Source organism: Sycon ciliatum, chromosome 3 (assembly GCF_964019385.1).
Source record: "Sycon ciliatum chromosome 3, ocSycCili1.1, whole genome shotgun sequence".
In the NCBI taxonomy this organism is placed as follows: domain Eukaryota; kingdom Metazoa; phylum Porifera; class Calcarea; order Leucosolenida; family Sycettidae; genus Sycon; species Sycon ciliatum.
This window is the reverse complement of record NC_088645.1, coordinates 21,871,197-21,896,702: the sequence shown is the minus strand read 5'-3', so window position 1 is coordinate 21,896,702 and position 25,506 is coordinate 21,871,197. Positions and strand designations below refer to the sequence as shown.

General features: G+C 47.1%; 1 protein-coding gene across 1 annotated transcript; it reads left to right on the top strand.

The window, feature by feature from the left end:
- Positions 1-13,946: 13,946 nt before the first annotated feature.
- LOC135811734 (uncharacterized) lies at positions 13,947-19,625 on the top strand. Its single transcript, XM_065324973.1, has 2 exons — positions 13,947-15,689; positions 18,463-19,625. Exons 1-2 carry the CDS (start codon positions 14,076-14,078, stop codon positions 19,342-19,344), a joined length of 2,496 nt encoding a protein of 831 aa, XP_065181045.1. The 5' UTR covers positions 13,947-14,075; the 3' UTR covers positions 19,345-19,625.
- Positions 19,626-25,506: the final 5,881 nt, after the last annotated feature.

The window sequence follows — 25,506 nt, the reverse complement described above, 5'->3', positions numbered from 1 at the left end:
CCGCTTATATCGACCGCTTGTATCGACCACTTAGGCATTGTAATCTTTCGACTTTGAAGGACTTAGAATTTTTCTCTCCACTTCAAAAAGAAAAATTGAAAGAAAGAAGACAAAGGAAGAGAACAAGCAGGATTTGAACTCACAACAGTATGAATCTCAAGCAACCCCTTATACCACCCAGCCACTGTGCTGCAGATGCTGAACTCTGTTGTTCTTACAGTCTTGTACCCCAAAAAAGCAACATCCTATGTACACTATAGTACAAATGCTACACTAAAAAGGTTAAAATAGCTCCTAAAGGTTCAAATTTTGGGGTTATGGCAAAGGAATCGTGATAAATAGGATATTGACCTCGACTTCGGTCTATATGGGAAATATAGGCCTCGTAAAAGACCTCGGCGGACCTCGGTCTTTTACTCGGCCTATATTTCCCATATAGACCTCGTCTTGGTCAATATCCTATACATATTAATTTCAAATTTGGACAACACGGAGAATTACAACCCTCTCCTCAATTCAACTGGCTGTCTTGACATGCCACGATGTGCAGAAATAAATAAATAAATAAATAAAGTCTTTGGAAATTAGAGGCCACATGCCTAGTACTGTATGAGTTGCCAATATGTATGTATGTATGTATGTATGTATGTATGTATGTATGTATGTATGTATATTTTTATTTGAATTCGCAAGTACACACGGGCTACAAGCCCAATTACATGGAAGCGAATGCCATAATCAGGCCAATTAAGAAAAAAAATGTGGAGGAAGGAGGAGGACGGTAGCAAAGCAACAGGGAGGACAATTCAGGACCAAAATCAACAATTGCACAAATGTGAGAGCACCTGAGACCGAGGGTACCTGAGGAGCGATAAAATGCCAAGCAAACAGAAGAAAGGAAATCGCAAGCCAATACACGCTAAACTGCACTTGAGTTAGAATGAAGGGGAAAACCGGAGCTCAACAAAATTATAACGTACAAAGTCATAATAAGAAGTCAACTGGATGAGAAGTAGCACAAGCAAACATTTCCTGACAACGAGAGGGGCTGTAACTACAGCCACAGCAGTAGCTGCTGTAGCAGCAGCAGCAGCAGCAACAACAACAACAACAACAACAACAACAGCAACAACAGCAACAACAACAACAACAACAGCAACAACAGCAACAACAACAACAACAGCAACAGCAGCAGCAGCAGCGCCGTGCAGACTACTCCAAGGGGAGTATGGGACTGTGAACACAGAAGGCGGGAGAATTCACGGAGTTTGCAGATCTAGCCCGCCAGCGTGAAGGGCAGTGCAGCTACGGCGAATTCACTGGGACAAGATTTGCCATCACTGTGGATAAGAGTCATACTGTAGCTCAGTTGGTTAGAGTATTGCTCGCGAATAGCACGGTCCCTGGTTAGAGTCCCGGTGGTGTCATTGATGATTTTTATTTCTCTCGTATCTGGCTTGCAAGTGTTGAGTTTCGGAGAGAAAAGAGCAGTACGAGGCATATGGCCTCTAATTTCCTAATTTACCATTATCAATTACAATATTCAGTATCACCTTCACTGAAGAGCCTTTGATGGGGGAAACAGCTGTCAGAAGGAAATGACTTTCAGCTCGTGCTTATCTTGGTTGCGCTCACCTTCCCCTCCTTATGTTATTTCTATAACTTAGAACCTTCCAAGTTCAAAGTCTGTTGGAGTGCGCATCCAAGATGTGCTAGAGCTGTTAGCTAGTTAGTTGTAGAACGTCAGTACCGTCGGTCAGTGTCGTGCAATGTTATCGCATGAGCTGATTGTTTAGTAACTGGTGGTGTTAGTGGACAGTATAGCGTAACTTGTAGTTCCTTGGTCTTTCTCTTTTGTATAAAAGAAGTCAACTAATAAATAGAAGAAGTAATGTTTTCTCATTTCCATGTTGATCTCTAGCATTCATTGACACCTTGGTATGGGGATACTCACGTAACATTTTGTTGCACTTATGGCCACTTGCAAGTTAATCCACCGGGGCCTATAAGGTAGGCCTTGGCGGATAATGCCGGCAGAAAAATTGGCAGAATTCGGTACTTTTTCGGGTAAGTTTCATGCATGTTTCGTATGTGGATAAAGCAATGGAGCAGAATTTGAGGAATTGCCCGCCATAAGGTTTGTATGGTTCTGCCAATTTCACTGCTTTTCGAGCAGAATCTGCCACCTTTTCGAGCATTATCCGCCAAGGCCGATTCATACTTCATTTCGCGTACGGGAAACGCGTCGCATCGCGAAAAAGTTGATCAGAGCTCATAAATGTTTACTATTTCGCGTACGGGAAATCCGTACGACAGCGCCAGACATAAATACGGTGCTGTACACAAGTACGGTGGATGTACATGGATTTGCTTACCTCTCTTTCTTTGTTATCTTATCTTTTCTTTTCCTTTTCCTTCTTTTTCTTTTTTCTCTTTTACTTTTACTTTATACCAGGCGTGGGCCATCCCCTGTACATAGGTGCCATCATTTTTCTTTGTTTCTTTTTGGTCATTTCAAGGGAAAAAAATAAAAATATAAGTGCTGTACGGTATAAGGATGTCGTATAGCATGTCGTACAACAGTACGATGAAATTGTGGGAGAAACCAGCGATCGCTTGGGAACGATGAACATAATTACAACAGTCTTATTGTGAGGGATGTCAGGCCAAGTTTCTGAATACTAGTAGCGAGTACTATCCCGAGCATTATGTTAGCATTACGAAAGCATAATAGACAGGATGCGTATTACAGGAGATCCAAGTTGCTGAAGACCAGTAGTCATTGCTGATAACGTGCAGAAAAACTACAGTCAGTTTCAAAAAGATTAGCAATCCTGGCGATCGCCCGGGGAGTTTGCCGTCTTACCGTATGCGCGTTCGAGAGCTGGCTGGAAAAACTCACTGTGAACTCGAAGAAATAATCCGCGCGAAAGCATGAAAAATGACAACTCACTCACGTTGGTACATGTACGTCTGGTTTACAACAAACGAGTTCTTCCTCGATAGCCTCGTATCGATATGCAGAGACATGTCGAAAGTGTGGTAAATGTTGACGAGCGGGATGGGTCCCAATTCGTTTCGTGCCTAATTTCTTTGAGCTGCGATGCAATTTACTCTCACGATGTGACGAAAACGACATCGACACAGACTCATTCCCAAGGCCATGACTTGGCAAAGCTATCCGTGTGACTTCGACGACATTTTGAGAAAAGCAGACGCCTGTGAAAGCTGATAGAAGACGGCGTTGACTCCTAAATTCAAATAAATTGGCGATCTTGAAATACTAAAATAATTCTCAAAGAGAAATCGATCGATCGATGTGCCGTTGTATTCAACAACACGTAGCACCAGCGCAATGACTTCCGTGTTCACTCACACCGTTTCAGTGTTGTGGTTGTGTTCACATGGCGTGAACCAGTCAAGTGTCAGTAAGTTCGGCAGGAAACGCGAGCTCCAACAACAACAAGTCGTTTGGCGCAGCAACCTTCTTTGGCTTGTACTTTTTGTACCAGCGTGATCACCAAAACAATGAAAAAAAAAGTTTGACTTGAAGATAGTTTGGGATTTTAACTCACAACTTCATGGTCAGCAGACAGCATTCAGAACCACAAGGCCAAAAAGGAAAGGATAAATCGTGGGTTTTGATAAAAAATCGATACTGACATCCAGGGCAAATTGTAAATCATGGGAAAAGGCCGGAAACCTGGCCGAAATTCTAACTCCTTAACGGCTGGTCCAATTGTTCCGAAACCTTCACAGAACAATTTGCCGTGTCCTAACAAGCCATTCTATGTATTTTGTTGTCCAAATTTCCCTTATCTTCATACTTTTTAAGACCAAAACCTGATTGCTAATCTTTTTGAAATGGACTATAAATCCGCAGCCTCTTTTGCCGTCGGACAGGATGCGTATTAACTGTAAAGTTATGTATTGTGCTCCTCAGTAGGCATATGCGGATAATGCTGGCAGAAAAATTGGCAGAATTCGGTACATTTTCTGGTAAGTTTCATGCATGTTTGGTAAGCGAATAAAGAAATGGAGCAGACTTCGAGGAATTGCCCGCCATAAGGTTTGTATGGTTCAGCCAATTTCACTGCTTTTCGAGCAGAATCTGCCATCTTTTCGAGCATTATCCGCCAATGCCTACTCCACAGGCAACCATGCATTCGGCCGTCAGCAACAGTTAAGCACAAGCACACTATCAAGGTAAGGACATTATTGTATTATTTAGAAAAGCGATCCTGTCAGCTTTTCTATTATTGTGTTCACATGGCAGAAAAAACGACATCGCTATGCTACGTAAGTTTCTACGTAAGGTGCTCGGTATTTCACTTAGGCTACGTAAGTCTCTACGTAAGGTGCTCGGTATTAGATCTACCAACGCGTGGTAGCCGTGTGCTGTGCACGTGCACGGCAGACATTGTGTTCAGTGCATGCAGTCCGCGGCCGATCCGTGTTCGGATGTGCATGCGCGAGGAACTTCCTTCTTTGGAACTGCTTCATGCATGAGCTGTTTTGGATATTTCGTCTCATGGCCTGGCGTATTTCGTTTTTTTTTTATTTTTTTTTATTTTTTTATTTTTTTTTTATTGGGAACACAGCCCTACAAAGAGACATGTGGAGACAGACACAAGACAAGACACAGGGGATGTAGGGACGACGTGCCGATGTACAGGGAGCAACTCGACCGACCAGGGGTCTCGGCGTTAGCGTTGCAACCTGGCATCGAAAAAAAAGGGGGGGGTTGCATGGTCAGGTAGCAAAAATAATAATTTGGTGCGAGAAAGGGGCGCTAGTATTGCACCAAATAATATAAATTAATACGTGTAATGACTAAACCAGAAGGGAAAATGAAGAAAGAGGACAATAATCATAACAAGCAAGTAGTAGTAGAGAGGTAAATACTAAATGGGTCTCAAATCTCAATATCATCGTCACAGGTACTGTGTGGACCACAGCCATCTCTTTCGGATTAGATCCTTACATACGTTGACCTTGAAGGTTTGGAGGCGTCTTGAATGAGGCTCGTGAAGCAGGAGGTCCGCAGGCAGGTTGTTCCAGGGTGTGATGGCGAAGAAGGGGAAGGATCGCAGGAGGTAGTCAGGGGCTGTGCGAGGGGGTGTCCACTTCAGCTGAAAGGCATGGTGCATCTGACGTGTTTGCCGTGTGCACATGCTAGCTACGGCAGGGGGCTTGGTTGGTGGCAGCATGGCCTTTACCTGGGGAGGCCCTGGAATGTAGTGCAGCTTGAACAAGTATGACAGGGCTGCCACCATCCGACGAAGCTGAAGACTTTGGAGGATGGTTCCAGGTCCCAGGAAATGCAGGGCACGTTGCTGAACCTTGTCCAGCTGGGCCATGTTAGTTGCGGCTGCGCTCGACCAGGCCAGTGGGGCATATTCAAGTAGGGGTCGCACGAATCCCTTGTAGACCGTCACTCGACCATGGTCGTCCAGGATGGGTGCTGCCTTTCGTAGGAAACCCAGCCTTTGGGAGGCGCGCAGTGCAACACTGCGAGTGTGCGCTCTGTAGGAGAGAGTAGGGTCGAGCATGACTCCCAGCAGCTTCAGGGTATCTGTCTCCTGGAGTGCTTCACCTCCAAAGGTGACTGGTGGAGTGCAGGGGGGAACGTGCTTGCGATGTAGAGTCATGCGCTGTGTCTTGGCTGGCTCAAAACAGATACGCCACTTGCGGCCCCACTCCTCAAGACTGTTGAGGGACCCTTGGAGGGAGGCGGTGGACTGTTGGAGATCGTCAGTTGGCTGTACTAAGCTGTAGAGTGTGGTGTCGTCTGCAAAGCTGCTCAGCTGCGTTCCTGGAGTTAAACATTGTTCAATGTCACAGGTGTATAGAAGGAAGAGGCTGGGTCCTAGGATGCTGCCTTGGGGGACACCAGCCTGGATGGGTTGAGCATCTGACGTCTGGCCTCCAACCACAACGCGGATGTTTCGGTTGGTGAGGTAGTCCTGTAGCCATACAAGCAGGCGTCCGTCGACGCCGGCCTGCTTTGCTTTGTACAGCACTCCTGTGTGCGATACCCGGTCAAACGCACCGGCAATATCCACGGCGAGGACCTGGACACAACCGCCAGTACTTATGGTGTGGACCCATTCATGTTGGAGAGCCGTTAAGATATCTGCGGTTCCTCTACCACGTCGGAATCCAAACTGGCTGTTTGGCAACACCTCATGCTTCTCTAGGTAGTTAACCAGTTGCGTGTTTACAATGCCCTCCATGACTTTCGACATGATCGTTAGCAGTGATATTGGTCGGTAGTTAGATGCCAAAGATCTGGAGGACCGTTTGTGAACTGGGACTACATGGGCAAGTTTCCATGCCCCAGGTTGCACACCGGCTAAGAAGCAGAGGGCGAAGAGCTTTGCCAGTGGGTCTGCAAGTTCAGATGAGCACATCTTGAGCACACGAGCAGAGATGCCATCCGGTCCAGTTGCTTTTGATACAGCCAAGTTCGCCAAGTGCCGTTTGACCGTTGCTGCGCGGAAGTGAATGTGCTTTAGCGTGGCATAGGCAGGTCGTTGCAGGTCAGGCAGGTCAGCAGCACAGAGGTCGTTATTGCCAAGGCTACACTTGTTCGCAAAATGCGCTGCAAAGCACTCGGCTTTCTCACGAGAAGAGTGGAACTCTTGTCCTGCAGGGTTGGTCAGCAGGGGGATGTCAGAGCAACGTCCCTTGCCTGCTGCGCTCTTGATGGTTGACCACCACTCTTTGTCCCGGAGGGAACCTGCAGTAAGCTTGTTGCGAATTCTACGTTGATGTGCTAATCGCGCTGCATGACACGCTTCCACTTCGTGGTTAACAGTTGTGATGTACTGGACCTTGTGGTTATCGTTGCGGGGATTGCGTCGCCACAGCTTCCATGCCCGCTCCTTGGCATGATTGGCATTAGAGCAGTCCGGTGTCCACCATACAGGGTTGGATTGGTGCACCACAAGCTCTTTGGATGGTATGAACTGTTTCATTCCATGCATGATGACATCAGTTACGCGCTGACAGGACTGCTCCGCACACCCATGGATCTTGGCGGGCCAGTCTATGTTGCGGAGGTAGGCTCTCAGGCGGTGCCAGTCAGCAAGGGCGTATTTCCAAACCTGTCGAACAGCAGGATCTTCGCGTCGTGGATGCTGTTGGAGAAACTCGGCAATGATAACGGCATGATCAGATCGTCCAAGTGGTGCATAGGCTGTGGTGCATACGGGGTGTGAGAAATCGGAGATGATAAGATCGAGAGTATTGTTGCCGCGGGTTGGCTGGGTGACATGCTGGACAAGATGATGTGCTGCGCAGACTTCCTCCAGGCATTCACCGGCTCGGGTAGTCTTGCTACTCTGTAGCCAGGCTGAATTATGCACGTTGAAGTCCCCTGCAATTATCACATTGCTGCCAAGACGGCGGACATCATCCAAAGTGTTGTCTAGGTAGTCCATCAGGCTGGTGTCTGTCTCTGCACAAGAGCCAGGCCGGTAGAGCGCACCCAGAACAGTCTTTGTTCCGGAGTGCATTGCCAGGGAAATCCATAAGAGCTCGTGATCACGGCAATCTATATCGTCGTGGTGGGTAATGGATAGTTCACTCCTAGCCCACACTGCCACACCGCCACCATGGGCATCTCGATCCTTCCTTATAGGGGGTGAGTATCCTGGGATGGTCAACTCATGGGAGGAATTATCTGAGCAGAGCTTCGTTTCTGTTACTATTGCCACGTCTACATTATACTGCAGGATTGCATGCTGCAGGGCACCTATTTTGTTGCTCAGGCTGAATGCATTAGTCACTAGCAGTCGCAGAGGTCTGGAATCCATCATTGGGCATGGGAGGACTGGGCATCCTGCTGGGGTGGCTGCGCATCATGCATTCGTTTCGGCGCTGCTGAGACCTCCTTTCGCGGAATATTACTCAATGACAAGTGAGTTGACCAGTTGCCTTTGATTCATTTGCTTGTGTTGACTCTTTCATTCAGGGAAAGTGTGCCGATTTGGGGGCGGAATGGAATAAATAATGGAAAAGTTGACAGGATCTCTTTTCTAAATTTTGCTTTTCTGCTGCCGAGCTGCGAGGCCTCCTTTTACGGAATACTCGATGACAGGTGATCTCTAAGTTGACCGGTTTCCTTCGATTCATTTGCTTATGTTCACCTTTCATTTACGGAAACGTGTGCTGATTTTATTCGGATTTAGATCCATTTTTATCTCTTTGCCCTTGTCTACAGTGTGCGAAGAACGCGAGTACAACTTCTTGACGGTAAGGCTTATGTTAGATGTGTTGTCGTAATACTCATATTCATTGTACATTGGTACGTTACAAGTAAGGCACTGGTCAGTGGCATACTATCGTTGGCAGTTCCCAATCTGGAGGGAAAGGTTCAAGTACCAATTGACCGAGTTTGCAAAATAAATTCGCTTATCAGGGGAAATCTCTATTGTGGAGAGGTTCAGTAACTTGTTTGTTTCGTACGAAACAAGCCAATGGGTGCAGTCTCGTCTCGTGAAAATCTCGTACTTGTATGATTGGATTTGTTTACTCAAGTCTGGGCTGTTTGATTTGTGAGTACCACCGAGATTGCACTGCCTCAAATAAAGTTTCGTGCCGCCAAAGCAAGAATTACGATCTGCAATCTGTTTGTAGTACCAAGAGTCCATAACCCAAGAGTATGCAACTGTGATTATGGGTGCATGCGTGGCGCGCTGCCTTCATTACGTAACTTGCCTTCATCACGCTCTGAAAGCATGCATTCAAACTCTCAATTTCTCGCACGAGCCCATCCGTTTTTGCTCGATTCGTTTCAGTACCTACACAATCTCTGAATTCTGGCGCGTGAACTCCAGTTCCGTACGAAAGTTCATTTCAAACTAGAGGGAAAGTGCGGTGTTTGATTTTCCGCAGTGCGCGGACTGCAGCTGAATGATGTAATGAAGGCAGCGCGCCGCGCGGTCGGCCCATAGAAAAGAGATCACAGTTGCATACTCTTGGGTTATGGACTCTTGGTAGTACCTGTAAGAATGTGGAGTACATTTATCGTACTCTCTGTTGCTGTTTCAGTTGCCGTCATGTTGCAAGGTTCAGTAGAGAGGTTCTGCAAAACGAAAATTCAAACGAAGTTTCGCGACAGTCCTTGCGAAAGTGTGTGCGAATATTTGCACGAACTTTGCGTTCTGCACATTTCGTAGTTTGCGCGAGCCAAGTGCACTTACGCCATGACCCGATCTCACGAAATTTCCTAAGGCAGTTCATTTCGCGTTCCCTGCAAGTTTCGCGTCCAAAGGTGCGAAATTTCGCACTTCATGATGTAGAGCGAAAGTTTGTACGCATTTTCGTTTTGCAGAATCTCTCTAGTGACTCAATTGTTTCATACGAGACGAGTCAATGAGTCAGTGTGGCTTAGAGTCTTTCGCTGTAGAAGAAATCTATTCGTATGTCTATTGGAGATATAATTGTATTCTCTGGTTATAAAATAGGTTAAGCTCACAGAATAAATACCATCGGTCCCTTGGTGTTCATCCTAAAGAGGTTCAACTGGATATCATTCATACTCACCAAAAGATGTGTAAGATTTTATTATTGTGGAGTGCCTTGTTTATCTCTCAGTACCTCCAACCATAGCCTTGCCCCTTTTATCCTCAGGATCAGTGTAGTTGTTGGAACGAGGTGTCGGACTCAGCAATGTATTAGTTTACATTTTAATACATGTTTATTGTTCCTCCTTTGCTGTGTTGTTTTAGACAATCGTGGACTAACAGTTTGAAGTCATTGAACTACTTCCAAAAGTTGTATTGACATCAACAGGATTACGATTTCAGTTTCAATATGATGCTGGATGACCTTATCACGATAACCCATGACTATAAACCATTATGAACACAGAATCAACAAAAACATCTGCGACACGCACCTGCCGCATGGCTACATTTCTCAAATAAATCTGATCGAGGGTGGAGAAATCTGAAATATCTGAAAGGCAAGACAATTTTATGACAGAGTCATGAAATTCTGCAACAGCAACATGCACAGAATGACCTCCGTTTAAAAAAAGTATCACCACCACTGCTCACATGTTTCCCCGCAGAAGAACATGCATTATGCTAGTGCCATTTTCTGCAAGAAAAGGCTTGCACATCAATGCGTATAATATGGTATTGGTATGATGTGAAGGCCATCATTTACATATTGATATAAGGCATTCCTTTGATTGGTGACAGAAAAAACAAAAGAAATTATAGCAATAAAAACTGCTTTATGGCAGTTTTCTAAAAAAAGTTATTGTGTTCTAGTCCATGGACCCCGTCTAAAAAGTAAGAAATTAACGAAATGTGATAGCTGAAAATTAAAATTTCACACAAAACCTCACAATAATCACACACAGAATGAAAAGCTACATGCAGAAGACCTTTTCCCCTCGCGATCCTCTTTCCTATGCATGCATTTTGCCAATTGTTGGTGCAGTACAAGTTTAGTGTTGAAAGCAGGGAGTAGTATTGTACTACTCCCTGGTTGAAAGCAGCATATCAAGTGTTGTGATTATTGTGAGGTTTTGTGTGAAATTTTAATTTTCAGCTATCACATTTCATTAATTTCTTACTTTTTAGACGGGGTCCATGGACTAGAACACAATAACTTTTTTTAGAAAACTGCCATAAAGCAGTTTTTATTGCTATAATTATTCTATTGTATCGTATTGTATGGAATATAATTTTATCTCATTGGCTCAACAGGTCAATGTATTACTACAAAAAGGCCAGAAAATCCGATTATTAGGAGATAAAAAGAGACTCCCATGATAGGTATCCATTTACCTCCGGAGAATCCGTAAATAAACAAAACAAAACAAAACAAAAGGAAGAGAAAAAAAGTAAATTATCGTGTCCGTTCCCGAAGGGAACTCACGACGGCCGCTAACACCCGGTAAACCCTAAGGAAGAGAAGCAAAACCAAAAAAACTGATCGAAACGTTTTTGCAATACAATGATGTACAGGAACCAATCAATGGAAAACATGTCCATCAGTTCTAACAACATGCACGATGAGCTAGGCAAAAAAGCATAGCGTAGGGCCCTGACGTCATGACTCCCTGAGCTTCCAAGCTCTCTCGTTATTATTATTATTATTATCATTTTTTTTTAGCCCTACTGGAAAACATGACGGGATAACATTCAGGTCTACTCGCTGGCATGCCGTTACCCTGTTCATCGTAGCCCCCCCCCCCCCATTACCAATCTGTACTCTCTTGTACCACCATCCTTCAATGCGACGGACCCCAGGATAGGCGGTCAGCCTTTGGGTCATCCTAATAAAGTTATTATTATTATTAACAAAAAAACGAGGAAAAGGGCCAAGTACCGTAATGCGCATGTACATGTACATGGATGGCATCTTTTGATTCTTGTACAGGTTTTTGAATCGTGCATCTGCGCCTTGGTCCAAGAGGGTGGTGGCGTTCCTGCGGATGCGGAAAACTGGGCCTTTGGATGAGTCTCACGCGAACCGTGAAATATATATATATTTTCTTAAATCGTGTAATCGAAGCAGACAGCATAATCGAAATCGCTTCGTTGTAATGATCGATTAGACGGATAACCGATATAATCGTTTCAGCCCTTGTTTCCGACAAATTTGTGTGTGTGTGTGTGTGTGTGTGTGTGTGTGTGTGTGTGTAATACAAGTACACGGTCATGTACATGTATTATTATAACCTAACACTGGTTAAAAAATCAGTATTAGATAAATCTTGTTATAGTTCACGCAATTTGTTAGATTGACAGCATGAAACAAGGTTGAGGACACTGTGTTCGGAAACAGTGACCTTACTACAACCTTCCGCGGTTGACCGGGGCTCTGCCAACCGCAGAAGGTTGTAGTAAGATCACTGTTTCCGAACACAGTGTCCTCCACCTTGTTTCATGCTGTCAATCTAACAATATTCATGTACATGTATGTAGTGGGACCCATGGCCCAGTCAGCCGATGTCGGAGTCGGTGTCGGATGATTTTTCGCAACTTATGCTTTTCGCAACCGTGCCAAAACAGGTGCTAGTTGCTGAAATCGCATCCATATTTTTCAGAAAAAGCTCAAAAGGTGTGTGCAAAAACCACCAAAAAGGAAACAGAAATAGCAGATGTCAAACTCGTACATCCCTTCCTGCTGTGAATCACCACTTTACACAATGCTGGCCAGTATCCTGTTGCATATTATTATGTATCCTACATCGGTCCAGTGCAAGGCAAAGGGAATGCACATTATCGTAACTACCGTTGATCTACTGTTTCTCTGAAATGAGTCTAAAGGCAGGTGAGAAATGAGCGAGTATGCATTTGTTCGACATGCAGTCCGTGACTGGACCGTTTTGACCACATGCCATGGGGCCAAGGTTGCGGAAAAGTTGCGAAATAGTTCGCGAAAAAGAAGGAAGTTGCGAAAGTTGGATTTCTTCCTAAACAACGAAAAGTTGCGAAAAAAGTGGCGAGCATCTTTGGGAAAGGGCTACCAGTGGATCAAATCTGACTGTAGTCGATCCAGCGTAGCCATTATCCCATCAGATCCAGGTCCCCTCCAGGACCAGATCTTGGCTTCGCTGGCAAACGAGTCTGACGAACAGCTCTCACCTTGAAAACTTCTGTCAATGAGCGACGCAGTGGTAGCTTTTTCCCAAAGGTGCTGTTTTAATTCGCACTTAGTGCTTTTCGCGTCCCTCAAAATATGCTGAAAAAGTGCTCTTTTTTCAGTGAAAACAGGCAAAAAGTGCTCTTTTTTCAGTGAAGGATAGCCATGATACATGTTCAGATATGAACCCAAGTTGAGAAATGAATACGCGCTCTTCCATTTATGGGTCCACGAAAGGCAAAACAGGAAGTAAAGTTCCAAAACCCACTGTTTACAGCATTCCGTACACCGGGTACAAGCTTCACCAACTTGTTGCCCCCCCCCGAAAATGCGGCGTTCCAAGGCCCATCCACATCGAGCACTCGGAAACTGTGACCGCCTGCATGAGCAAACAGATTTCAGCACTTTTTCAGCTAAAAAAGCTCAAAAGGGGCGATATTCACCAAAAAACGCAATAAAGGGCGAAAGAAACGGGCTTTCCAAAAAGGGCCAAACAGGGCGAAAAAAGGGGCGAGCACCTTTGGGAAAGGGCTCGCAGTGGCGGAGCTGATGCTGTTTCAGGACCGATTGCGGATCGGAGATACATGTACATGTAGAAGACAACGTCGTCACCAAGTGCTGCATCCTGTCAATTGGCTGCTTCTGAGCCTGAGGTCGATGTCTGGACTGCTATTATTTGTGTCGCGTGTGTACATAGTGTAGTCTCAGTACATATGCATGCACTATAAAAAAACATTTTGCGGTCGGGTGAAAAAAGACGGTCGGTCGGGTGACCCGAAACAACGAATTAATTCTGGGATAGTTCACACATGATGTTAGTTTGACAGCATGAAGCAAGGTGGAGGACAACCGTGGATGGTTGTACTGTCCTGGACATGGAAATCCGGTCGCACGTCTAGCGGCCCCAGCCCGCCCAGGCCAGGGCGCTAGGTTACTGTTTCCGAACACAGTCAGTGTCCTCCACCTAAGAATGTCCTTGTTTCATGCTGTCAAACTAACAGCGCATGCAGTACATGACCAGTGTACATGTCATGTAAATGGCTTACCGGTATGTAGACCAGGCTGCATGCTAGAGTCTACGGCGTAATCCTGGGGCCGGTTTACTAAGTAAATCATTAGTTTACAGGCCTTGGTCACACACGCAACTATTTCAGGTACTGAGGTAAATCAACGCGCTGGCGGCCGGCGCCGCCAAAAAAAGTGCACGTGTGACCGAGGCCATGGCCATAGGCCCCTGCGGCGGAGGTTGTCTCTTTCTGGATAGTCGGTTAGTCATAGTCTTCGCACTTCAAGACGTTGAAAAGTACCTGATAGAGCTCAGTGCATGCAGTGCAGTCCGGCTAACTACATTGTACTTAGTCTTTGCTGAGTGTCGACGTTTTACTGCGGAATGAAACACTAGTCCAGCTGTCCTCGTTCAGTCTTGTGATTTGTGTAGCCTTTTCTTCTCCACCTGGTTCGGAATGTTTGAATTTGAATTCGTTATGTTGTTGTTGTTGTTTTTGTTGTTGTACTTCTTCTTGTTGCTGATTCCTTATATTGCACTTTACGGAGGGCCCGGTATGTTTCGGCGGAGGAGCCCGGCGGGTACGTTCGGAGCAGCGTGTTCTAGTGCCCATCGTACCACATCTGTGACAAGAGCACAACCCTGTCGTCCACGTCTGCTCCACGGCAAGCATGGAGAATTCACAAGCCGGCCGCTGCAATTTTGGCGTGAGTTTGTGGCACTGAGAGAGCTAGAGCCCCGTTTGACTATCATTGAGCTGTTGGGGACGGTGACTGTGACCTATAGCCATGCACCAAATACCGTAATGGAGTATTCCACGCAGACTTTGCGAAAGCGCTGCACCCCAGAGTCGGCTCTATCCGCTTTGGAAGAAGCGATTATCGCTCTCGGAGTGTCTTCTGCTTTGGAGTACGTGCATGGCTGCGGTATTGTCATTGGATATCTCAATCTGTACACTATACTGTTGTGGGAGATGGCGACGCCTGCTGGTTTGGAGTTGCAGGCCAGAATCGTGCATGTTAGTCGATTGGCTGAGTTGTTGGACCGTGGAGATGCACAGCTTATATCTATGAACTCTGAATCAGTCACGTACCTAGCACCTGAGTGCGATGAGATTTCCAGCGCAGGCATACACAGCTGGAGAAGAGTTGAGAGTGCAAGCGACTGCTATTCATTTGGCGTATCAATGCTCAGCGTGAGTCTTGGCAGAGAACCTCCAAACCTTTTACAACTAATGCATGAGGGCAGAGAGAAGGATCTCGAAGAGCTTGGTTCCGATCATCCACTGCGCAACGTCATCAGCAAGTGCTTGATTAGGAATCCGGCGCATCGTCCAAGCGCCATTTACATCTGTCGTGCTGTGGGTGTTGTACAGTTGCCGGTTATTGAATTGCTGATCAAGAAACGGCAAAGTCTTCCAGAGTCGCGATCAAAGTCGTTGACACTCCAAGCTTCAGCAGAAGAACAAACTGATCAACATTCCAAGCTAGCAGTGCATCCATTAGGAGCTACACAACAATCATCATCCGATCGGGATGAGGACGAACGCTTGTATCAACTTCTGCAGGAGCTCAGTTCCAAGCTGGACGATGATCAAGAAAGGCCACTAGATTTGACTAGCATAAAACACATAAACACCAACCCCGATCAGTCATCACTGCCACCCACTTGCATGCAATGTGACAACATTATCGCTGCGCTAATTGAGCTAGCTCACAGCACCGTTGCACGGCACCACTGCCTGCGTCGTAAGCTTCACGGCGAAAGTGGAGAGCTTGATAATGTAAGACAGACGTTGCTTGCTTCTCCGAATCTCCGCAACCAGTCCAAGCAAGCCACAAAGGACATGTATAAACTGCTGCTGGAGCTGGACACCAAACATCATGGGCTTGCTTGCATACGTCTTCAGTCACGAGCCTTAGCAAGCAAAGTTAATCAGTTGGAGGAGATTCTCTTCAAACTGGCAACGCAAACGGCTCCATATGGGGATAGTGTGTTCGCTACTTTTGCTCTGCTCGCGTATCCTGGACGTCATTCAACTGCTGGTCAGCTTGGACTGTTTCTCCCACAGGTAAGCACTGCAAACGGAAATTTTCGCTGCAAATTAACAACATACTCACTTTAAGAACATCAGCCAGCTGGAACAGCCTGGTATACAGCCGGTGGTGTACAGCCCGCTGGAAGTCATTTGCCGGGCCATCCAGACCGTACAATGTTTGAGTTTGAGTTTCAGTTTTGTTTATTTACGGATTCTCCAGCGGTAAATGGATACCTATCATGGGAGTCTCACCAAACCAATAAAATAAGGCCAAACTAAAGAAGGTGTGTGGTTCGACTCACCCGACCGACCGTACAATTTCAGCCCGACCGTAACTTTTTTTCGGCGGGCTGTCGTGTGACTGACGTACGTGGACTGAACACGTCCACGTCTACGTGCTGTGCGGCGTGAGTCTGCGGACGCAGGCGGCTCCTTTTAGACTTGACTTGTAGTTGTACTGCAGTGCAGTGCAGTGAGTGGTACGACTGCTGCCTTGTGCTGGTAGTAGAGTCTACTCGATACGCGTATACAGTGTATTTACATGTACTAAAAAATATATTTAAAAAAAAAATCCGCCCGCCCGCCCGTAAAAAAAATGTCCATGTTAGTCGAACCACACACCTTCTTTAGTTTGGCCTAATGAAAATAAAATTATGTATGGAGTGCAAAAAACTCAAAATCTGAAATTTTTTCAAGTCAAAGGAGAGAATGTATGGGTCGTGTGTGTAATACCATTGCAGCGTAATGTAAAAGAAACTATTCCGGTCCCAGGTTCGAGGCCAGGTGGTTGCAGACAATTTTCTTCTTTGAGATTTTTCCTCTTCACTCCGTTGATTAAAACGATGACCGGTGAACGCATACGCCTTGTGTCAGTTGTACAGATCCAGGAAATCTCGTAGAATCCCGTAGACCCGGTTGCGTGTTGAATGTGTAGGACGTTGTTTCCTGCTATTTCCACTAAGAAATGGGCGCTGAAGGCATTTCATACGAAAACCTTTTCCTGACGAAGATCTAGCTAGTCATTAGTTCTAACCAAACTGAAGAAGCTGGAAAAGCGATTGCTTGCCATTAAATTATGAGGCTAAAATTGGTCAGATGCGCATGCATAGCACACAATGAACACCCAACCGGGTCTACGGGATCCTACAGGATTCTACGGGATTTCGTAGATCTGTACAACTGGCATAAGGTCTATTGGGGTGGCCCACGTATAAGTTCATGAGTGAAACTTGTGGGTACGGTGACGGCGTCGGTCCACCCAATGAGCGTTCAGGCAAGCTTAACCACCCCAAGTCACTTATGAGGTCTGCTTTCGATGCTGACGATAATGGGTGGCCTGCCAATGCGACCGTCTTTGCTTGATGGGCTCCTCAACAAGTCCGGCTATATGGCCGTGAATCCGGCAAACATTACTCTCTTTTTTTTTACAAATTACAGGCAGATGCGTGTGGGCATTGTTTGACTTGGCTCCTTTGCGACATCACGGATTATCATACCCGTCGTGATCTACATTTTGTGTGCTAAAATAGTCATTTGTGTACCGCACCCAGAATGTTCTGTACTGTAAGAGTTGAATTGCAAACGGCGCACAGAGTAAACGGTTTTAACGAGAAAAACACTCGTTGTAAACTTTGTACATGCACTTTTCACTTCCACTTGTTTAGCAGGGCTTCGAAGTGCGACGTCACGCACTGGATAACTTCGTAGCAGCTCGGTACAAACGACCACTGCGTCCGCCAGCACGTGTTGTTGTGCACTGAAAATTCAAATTTTACATCCTGGCTTGTGCAGATTAGAGTAGATATCTTACACAAACTACCCGGATAATCTTTTATTGTCCTTTCGGGAGTCAATTCGGCTAGCTTAGTCCTCCTTTCTGCAGGGCGGAGTAGAGCAGTGACTTGCATGGAATTAAAATCACAAATCGGGATGCGAATCCTGCACTTTTTTTTGCTTTTCCCCGACGAGCATGAAGATCGATCCGTACGTCGTGCATGAAGGTGAGGTTTTCTTTCTCTGACTGTGGGAGGCGATTCTTTGCGCTGTATCCTATGCTCGTGACTTCGAACATCTGAATTTGCTCTCTTTACGATACGAACAGATGCTGAGGGAAGCTAAAATTGAACTCTGACATATTTTGTAAGCTCATCGCAGACCCTTTCTTTCTGGGAAGACCAGTCGTCGCACCATCAGCCTAGCACACCATTATCAGCGAGGAGCACGTAGAAAAATTGTTTATTCCAGCAAACCATTGATTCCCACCTGCAAAAGCAGTGAAGAGCAAGGGGATGCTAAAGTCGGTGTGTACCCAGAAATGTCGTTGGCATGCGTTGTCAAGTATGTGCGTTGTCAAGTATGTGCGTTGTCAAGTATGTGCGACGTCATCGCTTCGAAGCCCTGTAGCATGACCGTCTATGTTCACCATTCAGTGATATCCTCTAACTGAAGACCATGATGGCGAAACCTTGCTTGGAGAAAATAAAACAGTTCCAGTGATGACCGCTTAGGAGCTGCATCAGTGCCGTGATCCTAGAGGGTGATGGTGTTCCTACGGATGCGGAAAACTCGGCTTCCGGCCAAGTCTCACGCGAAAAATGATTTGTTTTATTTTCTAAAACGACGACGTATGTACGTAGCGTTATGTGCAGATGTATGAACATGATGACTGAGCTTAATGGGCCCCACCACCACACTCCATTACTCACCCCAGTCCATTTGTTGTTCAGACTTTTTCCCTTTCAATTCCCTCGAAACTTATGGATACAGTGGTGTCTGTCCGTCTTTTTGTGTATCTCCTTCACTACAGTGGACGCCTATTGGAATGCTGCCGATCAAACGAGGTGACGAGGCAGGGGCACTTCAATACCACAGAGGAAGGCTCTACACAACTCTACATCTAAGCCCAGGGAAATGGAATATTAAAAGCGCAGATGCCCGCAGCCTCTCGAGCTGGGTATTGTGCAGCCTGCCCGGGTTGCCGCATTCCCATTCCCACGCTCGATTCACGCTGGACATCATAGCGGACAACAACGATCTTTATTTGCTGGTCACATACCTCCGAGAATTTGGAGCTCTCGTCTTCAAATACCGAGAAGACGGCGGGTGGAAAAGAATAGTACGACTGCCAGCGTTTCGTGCCAAATTTAGTGTCCACATCAGCAACGGCACACTGTATGTGGTGGCAGGTGAAAGCAGACTATGCAACGTAGATAGCGCTCTTCCTCATGTCATTAGTGTGGATTTGGCCGTGGAGAATTCGGCTTGGGTGCCTTGGCCAAACATTCCTGGATACAATGATGTCTTGGCAAATTCCACTAGTCTAACTAGTTTTGTTTACGACGGGTATCTCCATGTGGTCATGTACGGGAAGGTGGAAAATGTTGCCAGGCCGGAAATTTTCTCAGCATCCACGTCACGGCAGCAAACAGTTACTACTTGGAAGAGGGGTATTTTGGGCCACCCTCCACCGGAGAAAGCCAGATTCTGGATTATTAATGGCAAGTTGGTTTGCAAGGATGTGAGACGAATATCGGTGGGACAACTATACCTGTACTCTCCAGTCACTGGCCAGTGGGTGCCAGTCCTACAGACAGGCGGAACGCCGTTAAGCTATTATGGTGTGAACGGTCGTATGTTGAGCGTCAATGAAGAAGATAACCGGATCTTCGAGTTGTCGTGGATGCAATGAATCTGATGCTGGCAACTCCTCCAGTTGTCGCTCCAGTGGCCTTGGCAACTGCTAAATTTGTTGCTCCAGTGGCCTTGGCAACTCCTCCAGTTGTCGCTACAGTGGCCTTGGCAGCTGCTAAAGTTATCACTCCATTGTAACCTGATACTGACAACTCATTATAATAAATTGTCACTGCGGTGACCATGGTAATCTGATGCTGATTAGTAGCCATGGTAACGGCTGTCCTAACAAAGATCCTCTACCCCACACCGGATTGTATCCCCTAGAGTGCACCCCCCCCCCCCGGACATCATCCCCTAGAGTGTACCCCCCCCCCCCCCCGGACATCATCCCCTAGAGTGTACCCCCCCCCCCCCCCTGGACATCATCCCCTAGAGAGCACTCCCCCCCCCAACCATTCCTTGGAGTGTTTTTCTTTCCCATGATTATGCGCACTCTGGCCTAGTACGGAGCACTGTGCTAAACAAACTCTTCAAATTCTTTCGTTCTCCAGCCACCACTCTGTTGCACCTGGCCATGCTTAGTCATGTAGTACTCTGGGATCACCGGATCAGTCATTGTTTGTCCTCCCTGCTGTAGTCATTTCAATGTCAGCCTTCATTGTTCAGTGTTGTCACTGCAACAATACCAACAGACCAACTAGTTAATGTCGTATCATGAGTGATTGTTTGCAGATGGTCTAATCACAGTCTAGCCCCTCACCTACATGATTTATCTGTAGTCCGTTCTTTGAGGTAGCCATGTCAAGTACACTGGCAGTACTAACATAGTACTTCACCTACACACTGGCAGTACGAACATAGTACTGCACCGCTATAGGTTCTGTGCCCTATGTCATGGGGTTGAGTCATTGGAACCTCTCTGCAACGCTGAGTATACGGAGGTTACTAGTACGCAGACGATTTTATGGGGGGGGGGGAGGAGTTCGCAGAATTGCTTATGGGCGCTAAGTACTGAATGCAGTCAGGCCTCGCTTATCCGATCTTCTTTCATCTGGATCCCTCGCCGTCCGGAAGAAAATGGCTGGTTACAGATTTACAGCATATGCCATGCATACATACACTGTTGGAAGGCTACTTTCTTGCCAAAGCATTTGGAAGTTGGACTAGTTTCGGCTCCACAATCCAGTGTGTCGTTACTATAATAGCTTTCATGGCTGAGGTTGTTGGTATGTCTGTTGGCCCTGGGTTCCCAGTACCCAGTTGCCGAGGCTGGTTGGTAAAGTAACTCCAATTTCACTTCAAAGTACCAGTGCATCTAGTGTCTGCTTCTATCAAAGCAGCGTGCTGTCTATACTGGTTACCCCAGCAAGTATAGGGTGTGCATAGGTAACTGTCTTGGCCGTTTTATGCCGATGTACTCCGTGTGGTGTAGACGAGGTGTGAATTGGTGGTCGATTCACATGGCTTCGCCAGTTGTGTGGATTAGACAGTTATCTGGCGCAAGTCTTGATCTGTCTCATTCAGATCTTGTTCGCTATCGTTGCTAAGAGAGAAAATCTGTGGGTGCACATCCAGTGCATTTGCAGATTTGCGTGCTTCTCTTGCGCCGGGCGTATACATGGTACACAAAAGAGATTACAATACATGCGTACTGCATGCGAACACGTGCACGTTAACATGCAGCACTGTACGAAAATAAAATCCACAAGAAATTTCTACATTCGGCTTTGTGCGAAATTTCCTGCAATAATACAATACAGAGAGTGTGAGTCCGTGATTCTAATAATAAAACATTCATGTTTACCGGGAGGATGTACGCAGTGTGCTGACAGTGCTCAACACCCCGGAGGATGTACGCAGTGTGCTGACAGTGCTCAACACCCCGGAGGATGTACCCGGTGTGCTGACAGTGCTCAACACCCCGGAGGATGTACCCAGCGTGCTGACAGTGCTCAAAACCCCGGAGGATGTACCCAGCGTGCTGACAGTGCTCAAAACCCCGGAGGATGTACCCAGTGTGCTGACAGTGCTCAACACCCCGGAGGATGTACGCAGTGTGCTGACAGTGCTCAACACCCCGGAGGATGTACCCAGTGTGCTGACAGTGCTCAACACCCCGGAGGATGTACGCAGTGTGCTGACAGTGCTCAACACCCCGGAGGATGTACGCAGTGTGCTGACAGTGCTCAAAACCCCGGAGGATGTAGATCTACCCAGTGTGCTGACAGTAAATGATCACAGCGCTCACTGTCGCCGCATCACAAGCCAAATCAGCAGGGAACGAGATGTGATTTCCGCTGAAATCAGCCAATCAATTCTCAGTGACCTGCCACAGCTTGAGGAGCGCACCCTCTCCCGCATCGTACGGGGAAATGCCTCCGGATGGCTTATGGTGTTGCCCCTGAAGCGCGAGGGGTATGATCTGTCGAGTACAGAATTCCGCGATCAACTTGCCATCCGCTATGGTCGGCAGCCGCTTGCCCTGCCAGCGCAATGTGATGGTTGCGGGAAGCCTTTCTCTCTCCAGCATGGCCTTGACTGCCCGAAAGGTGGACTTATCAAGCGAGGCCACAATGATCTGCGTGATAGCGATGCAAAGCTAGCTGATATTATGGCATTCGGTGGTGTTGTCGTCGAGCCGATCATGGTGCCGGAGGGTGATCGGACGGGGCAGCCTGCTCTTCGGGCAGATTGGCTTGCCCGGGGTGTGTGGGAGGATAACAGGGTGGCGTTTTTTGATAATCGCATCATTGATGCCAACGCACCCAGTTACTCCCATTCATCCTGGGAAGCTACTTCCAACCGCGCTGCTAACGCGAAGAAAAAGAAGTATCGTCAGGCCTCCGAGGACCTCCGTGGGTCGTTCACACCACTGGTTTGTTCCACGGATGGGGTGCTACATCGCGAATACGCCAGCTATCAGAAGCGACTTGCTGGTCGCCTCGCCCTCAAGTGGGACAAGCCATTTTCAATCATCATGGCTTGGGTGCGAGTTCGCAGCCAATTTGCAGTGATCCATGCAGTCGACCTCCGGCTACGCGGGTCTAGAAGGCGCCTGACAGGCCTGTCGACGCAGGATGGTGCTGGGGTAGGCATCGGCCATTGAAAACTGAATTCCGTCTGTTTTACATGTACGTGGAATTTCTTGGAGTTTCCCAATGTATTTTACTTGAATAAAATTCTATTTTAACTTTCATGGTATCTCAATTTTTCTCACGTCTACATGACTTTATTTTGCCCGTAAAAGAGGCCGTTACCCCGAAAAAAAAGTGTGCTGACAGTGCTCAACACCCTGGAGGATGTCCCCAGTGTGCTGACAGTGCTCAACACCCCGGAGGATGTACCGAGTGTGCTGACAGTGCTCAACACCCCGGAGGATGTACCCAGTGTGCTGACAGTGCTCAACACCCCGGAGGATGTACCCAGTGTGCTGACAGTGCTCAACACCCCGGAGGATGTACGCAGTGTGCTGACAGTGCTCAATACCGCGGAGGATGTACCCAGTGTGCTGACAGTGCTCAACACCCCGGAGGATGTACCCAGTGTGCTGACAGTGCTCAACACCCCGGAGGATGTACCCAGTGTGCTGACAGTGCTCAACACCCCGGAGGATGTACCCAGTGTGCTGACAGTGCTCAACACCCCGGAGACAGAGCATAATACAGAACAGAACAACAAGGACAATGAAGGCTTGTTTGCTGCTACTTCAAGTTAGTTTCATGCTCTCGCAATCATCAGGCAACAATCATGTATGTAGCGCGAGTTGCTAGTGCAATTGCATTACTGTGCCACGACTTTGCCAAAACATTTCAATTTTTAACTGATACTGATGATGTATTCACATAGCCATCTCTTGAGGTTACGTGTATGCCAAAGAAGTCGTGATGATGAGTGAGCAGATTTTTGAAACAGCTTACGGTACCGGGTGCCGAGCATACAGCGGGTAGGGGCTCGGCAACTGCTCTGGTCGATTGGCTGAAGTCCCAAGGCCACATCTTGAACGCTGCCAAGAGCAAGGTTCTGACTATCTCTCACTAGCAGCATGTACAGGAAGTACAGCGGCGACTGTCTCTTCCCCTCATCGTCTTCTGCGCGCTACCTCGGCGTTCGCCTTGACAATCGCCTAGATTGTGACACCCATGTAAACTATGTGGTCACCAAGGTTGGCAAGAAAATGTGACGCCCTGTGGCGCGCACGAAGCTTATCAAGACGCTCTCGTCAGGTGTATGTGAAGGCGATCATAATGCCCGACCTGCTTTATGGCTCCTCGAGTCTGCTGCTTTTCAGCCGCAATGCGAGAGGGTCAGCTGAAACGACTGCTAACCGCGCAAAACAGAGCCATCCGCTGTATCGATGGCAACCCGCCCCGGACAGCCATTCAGCCGCTGCTCACTCCCTGTACCGTGGCACCCCTACCCGCCATCAGCAGTCAAATGGCCTACTAAGCCAGGCAAACCGTAGCAACTGCCGTCAGCGGAGATTTTCTGTTGCTGGTGCTCTGCCGTGGAACGCTCTCCCTGGTGAGGTTCGCACAATTACCCGGCTACCTGAGTTTTCAAGCATGCATGTGTTCCATACGCCTGCAGTGAGTAGCTCGAGTTGCTGCTGATCGCTCTGCTTTCCCTCCCCGTACAGTTCAGAAATCCTCACGTAGTCCTCACGGAATTTCCTCACGGAATTTTAATTGTGTGCAACCTCTCTCTATTTTCAGGGTTTTGATGATAATTATGTTAAACAATTGGAAATGTTGTGACATCACCCAGCCACACGCGTCCCATGTCACGTGCACACTCGACTCGAGTCTAGTCTTGCTCTTTCAAGTCTTTGTCATACTACCAGAGAGTGAGGGCTTGCACTGCCGATCAGGCATTTCCCAAATCGGCCAGCCGAAAATTTCCCCGAAAACAGTGGTTTTGAAGAAATCACCAATCAGCAGTCACCTGGTCACCGTGCCTGCAGGGTACAACTTACAGCCTGTTTTGAACTTTTTTGGGTGCAGTCCTGTCACTTGAGTTGAACTCGAGTTGAACCTTGGTGTGAAAGTTGTCGCCTGCTAGCACTGTGACCAGGTGACTTGGGAGCGCAGGTGCACATGACCGCTTGTCCAACCATGTTCGATGGGAAATACAGGAGGAACGCTGCTTTCTTGGACCAAAGGCAAAACCAGTCGACTCAGCGTCCAAAAGACTACAGCATATGGGCCAATCGCGGTCATCCGTGCTTTTAAAAGAACGAAATGGCGATTTTAGTGACATTTTGCATACAAATCCCCATCTAGTAGGGCACAGTCACCCAGTTTCGGAGGAAGTGCGCGAGTTCGATTGGGATTAAAGTAGGATGGGAGCGCCTCAGCTTCCTCGGACCACGACCATTCGACTCAGCACCCCGAAGACAAGTGGTGAAATTTTGATTTTAGCCTTAACTTCCCCTTTAAGACATGGTCACTTCTCCAGTGGCTGCTCTCTATTGCAACTTGATGCAGGGCTGTGGAAGAATAGTGGCCGTATCAAATATTCCCCCCTGGTGATCATTGGGATGCTGGAAGCTTATCATGGCAAGTAAGGGGTATTCCTGCCTGCAGACAAGCTGTCACTGACTCCACTCTGTGAATAATGAATGCCTCACCAAAAACAGCAGACATTAGGCCAGTTCCAGAGCCATGATCACGGATGATGATCCCACCCATTTGCGGAAAGCCTGAAAACACGTGGTCCGAAGTTATTTTGCCGCTCCACAGCATTTGCTTGTGCTGTCTTTTTGTCCTCTCGGTGTTGTGCACATGTAGATAAGTGCATGGGTACAATATTCCTCTTCTTCTTTTTATAACACTTGATTGCATGCTTGGCATTACAACCGAACACAACTTACTGGACGTGCTTCACCAGGAAAGTCGGACACGCGCTGAGATCTCATATGGACTTCGTACGGAGTCCAGAAGTAATTCTAGTTTTTGTCGAGCCTGCTGGCCTGGGCTGGACTCGGCAAAGGCAGGTCTTTGAAACGCGCTCTGTTCATAGCCGCTCCTTCATCCTCGTCCAACTTTAGCAACGGATCCGTCTACTTCAACATCGCTACATCTTGTGGAGACGCTATCGTCTGTTTCTGTTTCCTCCATGATCCATGGCTCTCCATGATTTCTTACAAAACATCTTCTCCGTGTAAATCATCGCTTCTGATTTGTGGAATAGGCCTTGACGGATTATGCTAATAATTTCG